The 19,026-nt window shown below is 46.5% G+C and overlaps 1 protein-coding gene across 2 annotated transcripts in view; it reads right to left on the bottom strand.

Annotated features, from left to right (window-relative positions):
* LOC116840622 (alpha-2B adrenergic receptor) overlaps positions 1 to 18,904 on the bottom strand; it is a 268,703-nt gene extending 249,799 nt beyond the window's left edge. Inside the window, exons 1-2 of one of the 2 annotated variants that reach the window (XM_032807529.1) lie at positions 14,996 to 18,904; positions 12,431 to 14,636 (exon numbers count right to left, since the gene is read on the bottom strand). In XM_032807529.1, the coding sequence (XP_032663420.1) occupies positions 12,431 to 13,720 (1,290 nt within the window). In that variant the 5' untranslated portion in view covers positions 13,721 to 14,636; positions 14,996 to 18,904. Of the gene's footprint in view, positions 1 to 12,430 lie in introns of both variants that reach the window. The other variant, XM_032807528.1, reaches the window with a different exon arrangement.
* Positions 18,905 to 19,026: the final 122 nt, after the last annotated feature.

The following is a 19,026-nucleotide window of genomic DNA, read 5'->3' as shown; positions in this document are numbered from 1 at the left end:
AGTGTGTGTGTGTGTGTGTGTGTGTGTGTGTGTGTGTGTGTGTGTGTGTGTGTGTGTGTGCGTGTGTACAAATTTGTATGATCTATGGGATTTTATACTTAGTAATGGAACATTTCGCGTGCAATCAGCAAGATGGAATAAACTTGCATGGGCGTCGCTGTGGTCGGATTTACTCGCTTCACGTAATATTTAACAGTACCTAACGCGTCGCACTATAACTTCCACGAGCGCAAGCGAAGAAAATGCTTCGCCAGAGAAATATACAAGATGTCCCGGCGCTTTATAGCGGCGCCAACCTCTCTCAATCCGCGTGTTCGCTTTGATCGATCCTAAATCGATTTTTCCGCGTGGCGACGAAACGATACCGGCAGAAAAGGGAGAGAAAAAGAGAGAGACAGACACACCTCGTGTATGTGTGTGTGTGTCTCTTGTCGGGTTCTCGCCCCAATATCCGATTATCGAGCGCGAATCTGCGGCTCGAGAAAAAATCTGAAAAAATAGAGAGAAAAGAGGGGGAAAAAGCGTTCATATCGTAGTGAAATATAGAAAGATGCCGGTCACATTACAATCTGCGAACTGCCGTGAACTTTCAACAGCTCGCGAACTGCACGGAGTGAGCCCCCCTGCCCCCCCCCCTCCTACCGTCGAAGTTAACTTCGCGAACTCACTGCACAGAAAATGTTTTTCGCGATCGAAGCGCTGAGGCTTTTACGGTATGCACAGCGCGTTGCAGCAGACGCAGCACACATACACCGGGAACGCAACTAGTGCGGACCCTTACGCGCGCGTGAAGGCCAGTTAAACGCATTAAAAGATTGACGGCTGCTTTAACAGGGCGAAATTAGCCTCTGCCGACTGCGTCGTTCGCGGGTACGGACGCGCGCGCGAAGGTCATTTTACAAACTATACGAAATATTTATGATCCTCGCGGGACCATTTGCCCGTGTTAATTGTATTGCGAGATGTTAGACACGCGGGGCGAACGCATCCGACTATCTCCGGGCGATAAAATTTGACTCGAAAATTGCGACGGCGATGAGGAGGAGAGAGAGAAAAGCGCGGGTCTCGAAAAAGAACCTGCCTAGACAGATCCGTGATGTTAGTGAAATAAATGAAAATTCATAATTCATTAATTGCGGATCGCGAGAGGGAAGTAGCGGCAAATCAAACGTGAAGCCGCCTCTTTTGCGCTTCAAGAGTTACCGCTGAAAGCACCAAAAGAAAAACGAAGATCCGCAATTATAATCGACGGGAGAGACGAGATGAAGGAACGGTCTGAAACTTTCGTAGTATTTTCTGCTTCCTCGAATCGTCCGGCTTTTTAATGTAGTCTTTCTCTACTTAGCGAACGGCAAATTGAGATACACTTGCTTCTTTTGATAATTAAAGCACCACTGCATGCACGCGCGGCGAAAAACACATTCACATCTCTTTGACGCATTTTCATTCGTTCGGATCGGGTTTGCATCGGCGAACGGATCTCGAGATGAAAAAGATATGCATTTCTCAGCAATGCGTCGCGTCCCGCGGAATTATCGCGTAGATGCTTGCGACGCGGCGTTATCGTTGTTATTCTCCGTGTAAATGTTTAGTTTCGAGATGACGGTGACGAGAAATCTCGCGTACATACACACACACACACACACACACACACACCTACATACATCAGTCGCGAGGAGGACGAGCGATGGAAGTGGATTTTCCAATCAATCGCGCATGTTTACGCGCCCACGAATGACTATATTATACAGCAACAATGTGCGAGCTTGGCCTCGCTTTCCTTGCCCCGCTCCGTCGTACTTTGCATTTTCAAAGTGACTCGCGTTCTTGCCCGCGGAAATTTCACGGAAGAAGCAGCGAGGCACGCGCAGAATCCATTTGGCGATTGATCTTGCGGGCCGAACTTTTAAGTGCGAATTTTATTCGCTGGTCGACGAAGAAGCCAGCTTGCCCAACCCCCTCGTAAATATGTTTACAGATCTCTCTGTGGTCGCATGCAGAAGAAACATTGGACGTATGGAGAAAAAGGTCGTAGTCGCGGAATAAAATCGGAGCGCGACGGACGGATGGAGAAAGATATGCTGAGAAAAAAGTGTTTGATACCTGTGACTATCCACCATTAGCCCTTTTAACATCCTTAAAACTGGATTCAATGTATACAGATGTATTTTATAAGAATTTTGATCATTTTTCTACGGATTTAAATGCATAAAAATGTTATTATTGTATTCAGATTATATCCAAGAAACGTAAAATTATATGTATAACTTATGTTACACTTTTTAAATACATTTTACTCATTATCTTTTACACCAATTGATATATCACACAAAATATAACAAAAATTTGTGGCTTTTATTAAATTTGTAGCCGCATAAATATTGTCAGGTTAATTGCAATTGTAAATATCGTATATAAATTAAATATTTAATTCAACACATAATATATTTGCCTTATAAATGTAATTAAAAAAAAATGTCAGAGTTCCTTGTCATCGAATTTTACCATCCAATAACTGTAATTTTTAGCGAGCTCAACTATTTTTTCCCTCGGGATAAGCTTCCTATAAGCTCTTGATCCGATGATTTAAACTAAACCGCGCAATTATTGACATCTCCCTTAGTCATCGATACTCTAGAAAAACCTGGTTTTTCCTTCGACAGCGGCATCTGTTCAGTTTTAGTTAGAAAATGTCCCTTGGGATCACGGAATGCAGGCATGGAGCTTAACTGCAATGTTGATGACATGAAAAATCAAGTTTTCTGGAGTACTAATAACCAATAACCAAGGGGTATGCCAATAATTATGTGATTGGCATGTTCCTTAAATTAGACGTCCCTAAATTCACGTTATATATGTGTAGAATTATTAAAAATGCAGAAATAAAAAGTCCTCTGGAGCTGACGCCGAAACGAATGTCGACAGGAAGTCACATTTCAGTTCTGATAAAGGAGGCGGCGCAGGACTCGTTAAATCTCCACGAACAGTGTTTGATCAGTCGAAGCATATATTAAACCGTGCGACAGAAAGGCGCGCAAAATGCGAGGCATTTTTACCGGACGCGTGGTTTATATTTATCAGAGTATTTTCGTCCACCGCGTCATATTTGCAAATTTCGCTGTCGCTTCATATGGCGGACGCGGCATTATACCGAGTCAAGTATGTACATACTAAAAACCATGCGTAACATTACAGTGCGCCCTTCGTGTAGCAAAACAGAAAAAGAGAACGAGAGAGATTGACCGGGAGAAAGAGTGAGAAAGAAAGATAAAATCAAAATAGAGAAAAAATCATTTTGTGGAAAAGAAACGTATTCTTTTAATAAGAAAAGTGTACCGAAAATTACGTTGGATATAAGAAAAATACGCACACGGATCGTTTTTGTCAACTCTCTTTAAGCACAATGAGAGACGAAAATAGTTAATCTAATTAAAAAAATTATTTTTTACTCGAGCCATATCTTTTGGTTGTTCTAACATGAAAATAAAGTACTAGCATGTATACGAGGTTATTATCGTTAACGTTGTAGAGTAGAACATAATTTAAAAAAATAGTTCTGTTGACCACAATTTATATACAGGAAAAACAGTTTGGTTGGATTAACCAAATTTCTGTGGTGAAATATGAACCAGAAATTTTCTGGTTGTAGTTACCGGAATTCTGTTCGAGGCAACAAGATTTCTGATTGAGAGTTCTTAACTTGAACAAAGTTCTAATGGCACCAATTTTCTGTTTTGTTTATATTTCACCAGAACTCTGTCCGGAAAAAAGATCATATATGAATTTTGTTCATATATGGCCTAATATAATAATGCATAATTACGTGACCACACATGGGACAAATTTCTATATAATTTTTAAATACAAAATCGTACATAATTTTATATAATTATATAAAACAATTTCTTCCCGGATTAATGCAACAAAGTCTAGTGATTCCTTCTCCACACTGAAAGAAAAAAGTGATCTAATTGAAATTATAGTTATTTTTGGCCTCGACCATATCTTTTGTAGCAAAATGATAGTAGCAACATGCATATAAAATTATTATCGCTAATGTTATAGTAAAGTTTCATAAGAAAAAATACAGTTTTTCCTTGACCATAATTTATAATGATTATTCTTCTATGTGACTACAGCAAATACCAAGCAATTCTTTCCTCAGTGCGTGTGTGATTGTAGTTACAAATATCAGGTATTTTTTGTTCTCAGTGTAGGACAAAGTGCGCGGCACAAACGCGCGAAATCACTCCATTTCTTTACGGCGCGATCGCTAAGTAAAAGCCACACGACCAACACACTGTCGCTTATTAGAGATAATTGTAACTTCGTTGTAAACCTTAGCTTACACTCCGCTGCGCGTCGTTGCATCCGTTGCGGAGCTGCTGAACTAATCGTATTAAGAGACAACGCGGAGCGGCAACCACCTCCTTCCTGAATGCACCGTCCAACTCTTCTCCCGTCCTCTCTCCTACTCTCTCCCTCTATATCTCTGTCTATCTTCTCGCGTACTTTCCCTAACAAATGCAGATACTTCGGGGAGGACGCCGTAAACTTCGCAAAACGTTTTATAAGTGCTCGTGCTCCGGACATTGTCTACGACAAGGAAGCGGCACTCGGAATTGATGACTAGATTTCGCCGCGGCTTAATCTCTCTTTGATGTTATCTGTACACTTCGACGATCCTCTACGGCCTCCGTTACCGATGACTAAAGTTTCGATAAACCCCGACGGTAGTTCGCGTCGCTAACAACGAACCGGGACGAGCGGACAAAACGATCGAGCGTTCGCCCGGCGAGAAATTCGTTGTCCGTTTCGCCGACGAGCCCTCGCCGCAGCGCGCAATTCATGAGCGCGGGAAAAAAACAAGGGAGAGGGAAAAACAGCAGGTCGCTGTTTTCCGACGATTTTTGAATTCCACCGCCGATGTGCCAAATTAATCGCATTGAAAGCACCTCGCGATGGGACGCGTTTATCTCACCAAATCCCCCATTATACAATCCGCCGTTTAGCGTTATTTCAAGCACAAATGCGACGCAAAACGCGCCGTGAATTCCCCGCGAAATAATATTTCATAATTTCATCGGCTCCTCCGGAATAATTCGAACAGCTGCGACCCGCTTATCGTGATTGCGGAAATTTGCGATCGTAGAAGAAACTTCGCAGAGAATTCCTCTCGAAGATATGAACGTTCATTTTAATCCAAGAAATGGATTACATATAGTACTCTTGTTGGGCTAGGATAGACTCGTAATGTAGGAAGGATTCAAAGGAAGCACAGGAAATTTAGAGAGCAAAAACTAAAAGCTCTGTTTAGAACGTAGGTTAGGTTAGGTAGAAAGGATGAAATGTAATGTAGAAAGAATTCAAAGGAAGCGCAGGAAATGTAGAGAGTAAAAACTAAAGCTCTGTTAGGAGAGATAATTAAAAATAATGAGAGATAAGCAGAAGTAATTGTTTATAATAATGGTTTTTAAATGCGCGTGAGAAAAATCTCTATACTGAATTATATCTTTCGTGCGTCATGTACTGCTTTAAAGCTGGACAAGGAAATTAATTTAACAATAAACGAAGCAAATGCATTCTGGCTGAAGGAAAGGAAATTTCTGATTGTTGGACCTGAACTTGATTCATAAGAAGTAGAAACTCTTCCTTCAACCACAGAAATTCAATTCACTTGTTTGCGCAATTGCTCCTTTGCAAATAATGACAAGCAATACAACGCGATCGATGCGCGATTGCAATTGTCTGTTCAGAAATGCAAGGAATATCCCGTCTTTCTTCAATTCTCATATAGCGAGAAAAAGAAATACTTGAAAATTTATTTGTGGAATATAATAAGCTTTATTCACAAAAATAAATTTTATTTTACAAAAATAAATTTTGTGAAACAAAATTAAACTGCTTTTTCACAGACATAAACTTTATATCCCGCAAATAAACGTTCGAATATTTTTTCTCAGTGTAGGTTTATATTAATAGTCGTTAAACTTGAAACTTACGTGAAATACTCAAATTTGAATTCAGAGTTACAGATCCGAGTTTCTCAATTGAAACACACACTGAGAAAAAAATACCTTAAAATTTATTCGTAGGATATACAGTTTCTTCGCAGAAAAAAATCTTATTTCATAGAAATGAACTTTATCTCACCAAAAGAAACTTTATATCCCAAGTAAATTGCCAAATATTTTTTCTCAGTCGCTGTACGATACGAGTCTCGTAAATAATAATGACGAACACGCTGTATTATATATATATATTGAATAAGAATGTGCCGCGGACTTTTTCCAGCCCGTACTTGCAAGATTCGCACGAGGCAGCGCGCTGATTATTTTTGCAACAGGCCGAGCGCCTCGCGAGATGAGGATTAGCATCAGCCAACGGTGAAGAAGACAAATCGCGCGTTCCGCGGAGATTGTCAAGAAAAGTGTCGATCTAATAGCATTAAAAGATTAAAGCGCGATGATTGCGATCGTCCGCTCCGCTGCCGCGCCGTGTCTGTCATGCGGCGTGCGCGCTTTCGTCGCGCTTCCATTTGTCAACGCTCGGAAAAATCCAACGCCGCAATCCAGAGCCATCGAGGGTGGCTCGGCGGGCGAGAGGCCGCGGCCGTCGGCTCCTCGGCGACGGCCTGGGGAAGAAAATGGGGAGACGCGCCGCGCGGGAAATCGTGCCACGGCATTGTCGGGCCGAGAGTAATGGCGAGAACGGGAACGAGCGAGTACCGCTCGGAAAGTGGTGGAACAAAAAGAAGCAGCGAGATGCGCCTTAACCGATGCTCGCGTGTCGCCTTTTCATTAGCGAGCTCCTGCCGAAGAGAATATTAAAGGAATGAGAGAGAGAGAGAGAGAGAGACCGCGCTCTCGCGGTTAACAGATAGCGAAGAGAGAGAATGAAGAGAGGCTGGACGGGCACACGCGTCGGGAGATGAAGAAATAATGACAACAGACAACGGACAATGACGAATCGACAAGGTCCCTTTTGCGAGAAAGAGATTCGGCGTTTAGCCGACGCGCGCTCAGCCCGACGCTACGAATCACCCGAAGACTCGGGGAGCGATCGTTACTTTATCGCCAGGATCTTCTGTGCCGGGGATAACAAATCTCATATTTTTACTTCGACCCGAATCAATGTCCATCCCGCTCGTAATTGAGAGAGAAAAGCGGCTTTGCTTCGTCATCCGCCGGACAGTTCTCGCAATCCTGTCGCGTCGGACGATCTCGCTGCGGGAGAGCTGTAACTATGCGATATACTAAGGAAAAAAATACTCAAAGATTTATTTGGAGGATGTTTATTCATGGAAATAAACTCTGTTTTGTAGAAATAAACTTTGCATTCTACGAATAAATTTTCAAGTATTTTGTTCTCAATACAACTGTGACAAGTGCTCTCGGCGCAGTAACAAAGTAAAACAATTGAAGTAATGAAGTAAAGTACCCAGATAGACTTTCACATGTTTCTTACAACGCGCGACAATCTGAGAAAAAATATTAGAAAATCTATTTGTCTTCTTCTATTTGTCTATTTGTCTTCTTATATTTTCTTCTCTCAACAGATAGACTTCAATTATCACAACATGAAACTCTAGAGAAAGAATGAGAACTCTAGAACTGTTTCAATTACACTTATAGGGTAAATATACTGCATTGAGTGAATTATTAAATTTCCATCATACAATAATATACACTTTTTGTTATACTTATGCTGCTACAAACTTACTAAAGGTTATACTCACATTTCCAAGTACACGTGACATATTATTTTCAAAAAATTTTGTTTACGTTTCAAATTTTTATTTTGCTATAGATAAATGGTTAGTGATATGTGTGACTCATACAGGACACAATCTTTACAAATCGACCAGTAAAGTTGCCACAAAATTCACGTACAATTGTCTATCTGGGTAATAAATAATAAAATAATTGAATAATAATAACATTAACGATCGACTCCTCTCCGGTCTCGATGCGAGTATGTTTAAGATACAGTATGCCGATGGGAGGGAGGAAGAAAAGCCGGAAACTGGCATTGCAACGCTTTGAATTCTATATGACAGGTCAATCTCTACGGCGAAGGAACCGAATTTCAACCCCCTGGCACGCAACGCGAGAGAGAGAGAGAGAGAGAGAGAGAGAGAGAGAGAAAGAGAGAGAGCAACCTCTCCTTGCACGAGTCAGTCGCAGTGAATCCAACCAGTCCTTAAACGACACTTGAGGTACAGCAAGTCAACATGTCCGAGGAAGAGCGAAAAAGAGGGTGACAGAGATCTCTACTAGCGTCGCTCGCTCGTCGCCGAACCTTCGTGACGGACTCGATTTTCGTGCGCGTAATAACCGTGCCGTACCGTATCATACCGTGTCGTATCGTGCCGTCACGACACGCCGCTTCACTCAAATAACAGCCCGAAGGAAGACCCGAGGGTGGTGCGATCGGCTTCACACTTTTCCTTTCCCCGTAGCGTCAATTTTAATATAATCGCTCCTCTCGTACAATAAACGTCTCGGGACCGACTTGAGCAGATGAGCTCTCGCTTCCCTCTTCCCTACCCCTCTCTCTCTCTCTCTCTCTCTCTCTCTCTCTCTCTACTTCTTGCTCGCTCGGGTTGCACGTAACGGCTCGTCATTACGGAAGTTATATGGTTTAATGAGGAAAGTGCGCGACTCGTTTGGTCGTTATTAAACTCGGGTCCACCAGTGTGTTTTGCGCGGACGTAAAAACGCCCGCGAGCGAGAAGTGCGTTGAGGATGCTTGTGCGAAACGCGACGCGATCCTCGGCCGCGATCCGTCGCACAGCGCCGTAGATGTACGTCCCACCAGCCAGGGCTGTTATATGCGCCATATCCGTCGGAATGTATGGCTCAATTATAGCCGGTAATTAGTTCCGTTGGAACTTTAAGGGTGCACTCAATCATGCGAGAGCGTGTGCAATTATCGTAGCGCGCGGAGGTACTTTTTACTTCTCTCTCTTTCTTTCTCTCTCTTGCTCACTCGCTCACTCTCATTCCCAAATTACGCATTCACTGCTGGCAAGAAGGTGTAATAAATGCCAGGAAGAGACCGGCTAATCTCTCTCAGTGTTCCGACAATGATAGGAAAATCGTCAAAATTCATAATTCACGCGCACGCGGGTATTATTGCTGCAAAGTGGCACGAAACATCCCTTTCATTACCTGTTTATAACGCGTACCCGATTCTTTCGCGACATCCACGCTCGATTATTCCGGTATCCGCGACGAGCTGTATCGGCTTCTCGTCGCGCTCCAATTTTAGCCACAAAGCAAAAAAGCGGGGGCAAACGTGGAGACGCACTAATCGAATGACAAACGCCAAATTCACGTAAACGATACCAGGGCGACGTGGAGGCTGGGACGGTGGCGGGCGCGGTGCTGGGGGAGGCAGAACGACGAAGAGGAAGGGAGTCTCTGTGTGTGTCAGCCTAGTAGTAACCGAGCTGTCGGGCATAGAAATCCAATCCAGAGTGCCGTTTTGTGGAGACCGGCGGGATTTAAGGGACTGGGGATGAGGGTGGTGGGTTTCGCTGTTGCATGAAAGGCGAGCCTCTAGCGTCGCCGTCGCCGTGCCTCCCCCGCGGGCGCCTCGTCACACTTTCTTCCTTCTCGCGTGTCCGCGCGCGCGCGCGACAGGATACGTCGGCTGGATGTATCCGGATTGGAAATTGGCAGCACATCTCGGGCACCGTGGCTCCTTTTATGGGTTACTTACTCCGCTCCGGTAATATGCGCGGATAAAGAGGATTTCGAGAGGTACATAAAAATCCATCGCGAATTCTCTGTACTTTGCGATTCTCCTCCCACTTGCCCAATCCCCAAGGATGGTTAGGGGGGAGCGGCGGGCTTCTCATGGTTTGCTTAATGGCTCATCCCTTATATAACGCTCGCGGCCCGTTTACGACGCTTTTTGTGAGCCGCTGCCGTTTTAAGAGCGCGCAGTCATCAATCCGCACTCGTCGTCTTTCGAGATAGCCGAATTGTTTGCGCAAAAGCACACGGGAGATTAATGTATATGGCGAGAAAAGAGAGATGGGAGGAAGGTGTACAGCGCCGTGAAATATCAGAATTCGTATAAAATATTCATGGGAGAATACGCGCGTGGAAATCCGCGCGCTTTCGCGAACATATTCGCTCATGAGGGCAAAAATAATATAAACAGCCTGACCGATCGATTTTAATCGAATCGAGGAAGAGAGGAGGGACAAATAAATTTGCCTAAAGTAATTGAATTCGACACCCCGAGCGAGGTGGGCTCACCCTCTAATAATCCTTCACTCGCAAACGCCTTAATAACAAAAGGAGGCAAACAAACGATCAGAACTGTAAGTGACGTTCGTCCACCTCCCGGGCCAAAGAGTGACGGTGTCTCAATTTTCCGATTCATTAGAGAAACCCAATCCGATATAACGGCGTAATCGAATTTTCTGTGTCGCTAATGCGGGTGATTTACGACGCCTCGTGCACCATTACGAGCGTGGTAGCGCGAACGTTCCCTCCTGAATCGCTTTCTGTTTGTCCGTCTGTCCGTTCATCGCGGTTAATTCCAGTTAACGACGCTCAACATGCCGCTAGGAGCAATTCACACTTAATACAATTCGTCTCGCAACACCAAAAGTCTGCCCTTTTCAGCTGAACTAGCCCGGATAGACAGGTGGACGTAAATTGACAGCCACTTCACTAGGCGATTTGTACACGGAGAAGACAGAATTTGATTGGATCAAGCAAATTTCTGGTGAAATATGGACAAGCCAGAAAATCCCGGTTGATGTTACTAGAATTCTGTTCGAGTTAACTACATGGAAAGAATAGATTTGTTACTTATAGACAACTAAACATAATTTGCTATGTTAGCCACTTTTTCTTTGCTGCAGGAGCTAATTTCCTTGCTAGGATAACAAGAAAATCTGCTCCTGTAACAAAAAGGTAGCTAAAGTAGAAAATTATGTTTATTATAGTTATTAATAGTTGTCCATCTGTAGCAAATTTGCTGCGTTAACCAGCAAATTTTCTTACTGTAAAAGCAAATTTTCTTGTTATCATAGTTAGGAAATAGATTTTTGTAGCAAAAAAAAAGTAGATAACACAGCGAATTATATTTAACTGTCCATATATAGCAAATTAGTTTGTTGCTACAGCAAATCTTTTTTTTTAGGAATTTTGTCAACTTGAACACAATTCTGATAACAACTTTGACCGAAATTTCTGATTCGTAGATATTTTATCAGAAACTTGCTGAATCTAATCAGATTTTTTTTTTCGTGTAAAAGTTACGCGCCTTATGAATGGTTTATATAATGCTCATATTTACTACAAAAAATATAAAATGACAAAATAGAAATACGAGGAAAATGATCAATTTGTTGTAAACAATACGTCACGCAACTGGAAAATCTGAATGCAGCTTTTAGAAATTCTATTGCTTTGCGCATCAGTAAAATATCACAAAAATATTGCATTACGATATATGATGTAAGATCAACGATTAATTCAATACAGAATATCCAATATAGTATAATATAAATTTAATGTATGTATGGTCAGTTTAAGACATGTATAATTCAGTATATATTATATATGTATAAATATAACTTTGAAAAGTTTCCACTATTGAAACGTTTCTCAAGTCATGACGTGATGATTATGGAAATCTATCTGGAAGAATGCATCTGGAAGATCTAACAGATCTAACAGATCCAGGTCATATAATAAATCTCACACTTAGAGAAAAAGATATAATGATGGCGACTACATAGACGACAACTATACAAGTTTTATATGTAGAATTAATAGATATAGTTTAATAAACTATTTTGTAGTTGTTGTTACTAGATTGCTTACTAATTGCAATAACTATAAAATATAGTTTATCAAACTATATACATTACAATCCTATATAATTCGTATAGTTGCTACATATATAGTTGCCATCGCCATGTTTCTCTCAGAGTGCAAACGATTTTACGCGAAGGATTAATTATATTTATGAGGTAAATATGCTGTATCGAATTAATCATTAAATTTACATCATACAATAAACATTTTATCACACTGATGCAGCTAAAAATTTACTGAAAGTTGCAGATTTCTCCATATTACATTTCGCATACGTTGCAAATTTTCATCATTTTTCCTATCTCTATTTTGTCACACTCTATGTGATAAACATGAGTACCGTATAATAAACCACCACAATAAGGGACGCGCTCTTTACAAATCGAGTAAAGTTGCTGTCAAATTTATGTAATCTATCTACCCGGGTATACCCCGGATTATCATCCAGACAATTATTCTTGATAGATATTTTCATGAGTGATCTCAAATTTTGGTACTGTATGAAGTACCAGCGTTGAAGGGAACAAGATGGAAATTCCAGTGCAGCGCTAGTTGAAGTAAAAAGAACCGGCCTCTCGACTCACCTTACACTTGGGATACTCTTCGGCCGGAGCTGCTCTCTTCCAGCCGAGCAACGGCGGTATGCAAACGAGCGCCGACAGCAGCCAGACGAGAGCAATCATGAGCGCCGCGCGAGCCGGCGTCCGCTTCTTCAGGTAGTCCACCGCCTGCGTGATGCTCCAGAACCTGTCCAAGCTGATCAGGCACAGGTTCATGATGCTGGCTGTGCACAGTAACACGTCCATGGCGGAGTAAATGTCGCACCACCAGTAGCCGAAGATCCAATAGCCCATGATCTCATTAGCCAACGAGAACGGCATGATTATCAGGCCGAGAAAGAAGTCCGCGACCGCGAGGCTGGCGATGAACCAGTTCTGTATGTTCTTGAGCGCCTTCTCCGTAGCGATCGCGATTATCACCAGCATGTTGCCGACGATAATGACGATCATGAGCAAGGTCGCCACGATAGACGCCAGTATGATCTCCGGCACAGTGTAGCCCGACGGGTAGACGCCCTCGCCCACCACGATGAAGGTCTCGTTGTACATGCTCATGTTCCACGGGTAACGCGGCAGGCTCGTGTTCAACGACTCGTTGAACGCGCCACCGGTAATATCCTCCATAATGTCGCCGAAGCCAAACAGCAGCAGATCCTTCCCGTATTCGATCGCGACTCCGTCCACGTTCCCGCCGTCTTCGTCCACCTCTGTGCTGTTCGATATACTCGCGCCTACACCGACTACGGTCGTGCTGCTGCCTACGTCGCTTACGTCGACGCTTTCTTGGCCGCCACCACCCCCGGTGCCTATCCCCGGCACGTTTTCTTCGCCGGCAAATGCAGTTTCCGCGCTCTTGCTCGCGCCTACGGTGTTGCCGCCGCAAACTCGAGTTTCCGAAGTCTGAAGGCCGCAACGACGCCGGGAAATCTTTCTCGCCGTCGTCGTCGTCGTCGCCTCTTCCACCGTCGCCGCCGCCGCCTCCTCCTCCTTCGCCGTCGTCGTCGTCTCGCCCTCCGGCCCCGTCGTGATGTCGCGCACGCTGGTCTCGATGTGTTTTTCGTTGTTTCGATCGTTCACGCCCGAGCCTCCAACGGGCCCGCCGATGAAGGGCCGACCTTCGCGATCGTTGGTAGCGGCCCAACGTCGCACTTGCTCGCCGTTCGGAATCGCGGTTCGTGTCGAGAGGGCCTCGTAACTCGAAGACGTAGCGCCGCCAGCCGGTCGAGACCACGTCATGTTCTCCTCGAGGACGCTCGTGGACGCCGTTGTCGCGCTATCGACGGCGATGGTCATAATGCTGCCGAGATGCGGCATCACTCGCACCCTCGCCGGGTACTGTAGATGCTATCTCGGTAAGGATGACGCGGTGGTAGCGGCCGCGCGCGAGTAGCAACGTGCCCCGGGTGCCAGCTCGAGTAGCAGCAACAACAGGAGGGTGGTAGTCTCGTCGCATCTCGAGGCCAAGGGCGTCATGCCCGTTTCAGGATAATGCCATCGCTGTCGAATACACAGATGCTGCCGGGTGCGCTGCTCTTCTTCCTCTTTTGCGCGTTTCCTCGTTCTCGTGCTGTTGGCCGTTGTTGTTGCTGTCGCCGCTGTTGCTGCTGCTGCTGTTATCGTCGCCGTCGTCGTCCTCGGCGGCAGCTCGCGCGAGATCGTCTGGTCTGCGCGTCGATAACGGTAATAACTGTCCGCGAAAGCGACGGTCGAGCCACTACTCGTCGTCGTTGTCGTCGTCGTCGCCGCCGTCGCGCCTGATCGATGCGTGGGTCTCGTGGTGGTTGCTCGAGAACGGCACCGGGGAACGGCAGTACCAAGCGACTGCTCGAGAACACGTACGTGTCGCCCTTTGACCTGAGAGACGTCGATGTCTCTCACTCTCTCTTCCACTTTGGCCCTCTCTGTCTCACTCTCTCTGTCTCTCGTTGAGACGAGAGTCTCGGAGTAACGTATCGTCTTCGACGTAGCTCGTCCTCGTGGATCTTCCGCGCGCAGTATTTCTCCCTGCGCTGGTGGGCCGAGAGTCTTTTAGAATCTAGTCTGGTCGCGAAGTCTAACTAATTTCGGCGTCTCGACCGACTCCTACTACGGGGTTAAGTTCGCGCGCGAGGTGCCGTCGCCGCGTTGCCGCTTACGTTATGCTCCCGTGCGTTTCTTCCCCGTTGGTCATACGTGCTTGGTCTCTCTGATTTATTGCTTGCGACTCCGTTCCTCGTATTTCCTGCATTCACTGGTCCACAACAGACTTAATACGGACAGAGTGTGTGGAGATTTATAGATAGTCTGGCGACTTGATTAAGAGCGTGTATCAAGGTAGAAGAGAAAGAGGAATAAAGAGAGAGAAGAGGTAGATAAGACAGGAAAGAGGAGAGAAAAAGAGTGTGTATGTATGATAGTTAGATAGATGGAGAGATAGATAGATATATAGATAGATAGATAGATAGATAGATAGATAGATAGATAGATAGATAGATAGATAGATAGACAGATAGAGACAGAGAATGAGAGAGAGAGAGAGAGAGGAGGAGAAAGAGATAGTCGTCTATGAGAGAATAAGAGTAAAAAATTGGTCCCCGTGTTTTTTTTTACCTTCCCTTTACATTAAGCTTGAGCAAGCCAGCTACATAGCCTGGAGGCAAATGAAGCGAGAAAAGTTCCCTCGACAAAGCGCTGACAATCGCAGCGAGATCTATCCTTAGGACTGCAGCGACGCGCGGATCTCCCCGGAGTGATCGTCACGAGACGACAGCCGTTTCGATGTGCGCGATCGCGAGATTCCGATCGCGAGGGACTTCCGCTGATAATTGATTACGCGCCGGTTGCACTCACCCACCTTACTACGGAGACGGAAACGCGCGACCTTCCTGACACCGTCCCGAGCGCGGCTCGCTCGCTCTCTTTCTCTCTTCCTCTCTCTCTCCCCCCTCTCTCTGTCTCTCTCTTTCTCCCTCTCTTTCTCTTTCTCTCTCGATCCGATTCGGTCCGCGCGCGCCTCTCCGCGTTCCTCTTCTCTCGCTTTCTTCCCTCGAGTCCTACGCGCGGCTCGACGTTGTTTCACTCTAACGATGCCCGCGAGCTAATTAATTATCGCGCCGGGGCTAAAAAGGCTAAGCGCTGTATACCCGTACTGCTCCGACCTGCTTTTCGAATACTAATACGAAATCAGCGAGAAAAACACCGTTGATGAAAAGATCAGAAAACGACAGAGACTACGGAGAGATTCGTAAGAACTATGTACACGTATGTGCGTGTGTGCTGTTGTATGTCGTGTGCAGAAATGTATATGTGGGTGTGTGTGTGTATATATATCTACGTGAGTGGGGTGCTTACGCGCTACGTATCGTGTTACGCAAGTAATACGTATATTATGTATATTAAAGCGAGTCGCGACAGACAGACAGACAGACAGACAGACAGACAGACAGACAGAGAGAGAGGGAGAGAGAGAGAGAAGAGACTCGCGATGCGGCCTCGGGCCGTATGCCTTGCGAATAAGCGTTCCGGAAATGTACACGAGTGTGTCGGCGATCTATCAATCGCACGCGTAGGCAAAAGCGCACGGTACACCCTTAATCTAAGCACTATCGTCGAATAACGGGACAACACACGTGGGGCTGCGACAAGTGAGCCGCTACATAATATATGTGGCGTCGGAAGCGAAGAGAAGAACGCGGGAGAAGCACGGAGAGCGAGAGCAAGCGCGCGGCAAAGAGAAAGAGAAGGAGAGAGGGAGAGAAAAAGAGAAAGAGAGAGAGAGAGAGAGAGAGAGAGAGAGAGAGAGTGAGAGAGAGAAGAAGAAGAAGAAGAAGTGAAGGAAAACTGAGGATTTGGAATCGCGGTCTTTCGCTGGAAAGAATACGACAACTTCCCTGTATGTACACCTATTTACACGTCATTAGACCTCATTACTCCGCGACGACGGCCACGTGTAACCCAGGTAACTCGTTCTAACCCTCCTTCATTCGGCGCACTAGGTCATCGGGTTAAGCGGACCCATCTGAGAGTTCACTCGCGACTTCCGAGCCGAGCCGACGAGAGAAGCCTCCGTCTAACGCGAGTCACCGTGGCGGCCACGCGAGCGACGAGGTGGTGGTGCCGGCGACGCAAAGGTGTTTACTTGGTGGACGTGGTCGCGCGAGCCGGTCTCGTGTCGGAGAGGACAGTGCCGCAGCCGGCTGCTATTCGTCGCCACCGGGGACAGCTGGGATCTTCGACGACGTTGGTATCCGCGTCGAGACGTCTCTTTCTCTCCCCTCTCTCTCTCTCTCTCCCTCTTTCTCTCTCTCTCTCTCTCTCTCTCTCTCCCTCTCTTTCTCTCTGTCTGTCTGTTTATGTCACCTCGTTGAAAGTTCTTCCGCGTCGCAGACTCCTCAGCGGATTCGGGGTTAGTTGGCGCGGCAAGTGGGAAACGAATCCTCCCCGACGATTTCAGTTCACAAAGCTGTTTCCGCGCGATCGCCGTCCAGAAGAGCCCTCGTGCTCCTTCACACAGCCGTCCGACGTTCCTCTCTCTCTTTGGCCCTCTCGACTTGTCACGGCGCGCGCGACGACTAGCTGAGGTGTGGTAGTCAATAACCCTTAATCTCTGGTCTCCCCGAGTTAACGCGCGACTGCCCGCTCGCCACCGAGATGTCCGATTGCCGCTCGCGACGACCTGCACGGTGCTACCTCTTCCATCGGCTGTGACAGTAGCGGAGGTTCGCTTTCACCTGAGACATCTCGCTCCTGACGGAGGAGCGCGCCTGGTCTTTCGGCCGAGTCGTGGTCTTCGCGCGCGCGAGCCACCTTTCTCACCCCGGCATTTGTTTATTCCAGCCGAGTCTGTCGTACGAGCGCCAGTCGCGTGCACAGACCTTCTCTCGAGGCGAGACCTACACTTCAAACATTCCGTCGCGACGATTCGCGTTAACCCCTTCGGCGACAGTCCTCCACTTCAAGCAGCCCCGCTCGGGCACCGAAATCGCGCTTGCGAGTTGGACGCGTCGCGAGTCGGCATCATTCAGACCGAGATCCAGTATTCGCGGCGCACTTGGATGCGGAACACGGCGAGCACGAGGTCTCCCCGAAGCACACGGCACAGCTCCCTCGGTCTCACCCCCGACAGTCGGCACTAATCACTCAAAGTCCGAGTCCCGGAACGAGCGAAGGAACGGCGGAGGTTGTTCGCGACGTTCGGCTGATCCTCCAGGTAATCGGCGGTGGGTGTCCCGTTAATTACGCTGGAACGACAAGACGCGACCGCGTGCGAGGGGAGAGATTGTCGCGCACGGTGTTTGTGTTGACACGAAGGTGGCAAGGAGTACAGGTCGCGTGGCGGGCTGTTCAGCGGCCCAGCTGTCTCTCTCTTTCTCTCTCTCTCTCCCTCTGTCTGTCTTTCTGTTCGACTTGTCGACGCCAATTAAGAGGATCTCCGGGGAACGTGTCGGCCCTCCGCCTCGTGTCTCCTCGGCAGCGTGTGCATGCGTGCGCGCGTGCGAGCGAGCGAGCGAGCGAGCGAGCGGCTCGAGGTTGTCTCTCGTGGGTGTTTGCGAACGCACTGCAGCCACTGAGGGACGAGCCAGGAACTCGGACTCCCTCTCGTGTCGTTCGGTGGATGGAGACTCTCGCAGGATGTCGGTGGCGAGAGAGCGAGAGAATGTACGTGCCCGCGCGCGCGCGCGCACGAGGGTTGCGTGCCTGTGTGGGTGTGTAAATTTTTATGAGTATATGTGTGTGTGTGTAAGTCTGTCTGTGTTCGTCTGCGAGCGGGTGTAAGTGTGTAAGTGCGCCCGGTGTATGTAGCTTGATGTATTGGTGTGTACATGTATATGTGACAAGGGGGAACGTGAGGGAGGGAAAGAGAGCTTGCTTGGCTCACTGGAGGCTGACTGTTGGCCCGACCGATCGCTCCGTCCGACGGTACCAGCGTCGGGGCGCCGTCTGACGGAGCCGCGGAACCTGCGGCGCAAGCGTCGGGACGCCACCAGCACCCGATGGAACCGTCGCGAACCGACAGTCGACTTTGGACCATCGACCGATCGGTCCGCAATGAAATTATGCCACCACACCGAGCTCGCCGCGAATAACCCTGCGTTCCAGCCAGGCCACCGATTCCGCTGTGCGCTGCGTTTTTCGCGCGTCGAGCCTCGTTACTGTCGCGGCTCACCACTCTCGGGACATCACGACTCGTCCCGCTGTGTCGTGCTGTTGATGGAGGCTCTCTTTAAATCGTACGATACTCCGCCACGTGAAAACGTTTCATGAAACTCGAATCTGCTAGCAATTTTACTGGTCGATTTGTAATGCTTGCATCTCTTGTAAATAATTTGTGTCATTTATCACATAAAATGATGAACCAGACGTAAGCGTGAAGCAAATACGGAAAGATTATCGAAATTTGTTCAAAACAATTTCATATGAAATGTAATGTAAAAATTCGGGTGTGATTTTTCGCAAATTTGTAGCTGCGTCAATACAGCAAACGATTTGCATTATTACACATGACGCATTTGCATTATTACACATGAAATTTAATAATTGATTCGATATAGCATACTTGAGTCATAAATCTAATTGAAATTAATTACATTTATAAATGTAATGAAAGTGTAATGTCTTGATAACAATGTAGTTGACAATTT

Source organism: Odontomachus brunneus, unplaced genomic scaffold (genome assembly GCF_010583005.1).
Source record: "Odontomachus brunneus isolate Ranch 3 - 2012 unplaced genomic scaffold, Obru_v1 Obru_scaffold_010, whole genome shotgun sequence".
NCBI lineage: Eukaryota > Metazoa > Arthropoda > Insecta > Hymenoptera > Formicidae > Odontomachus > Odontomachus brunneus.
Note: the sequence above shows the minus strand (reverse complement) of the source record. Positions and strands in the feature narration are given on the sequence as shown.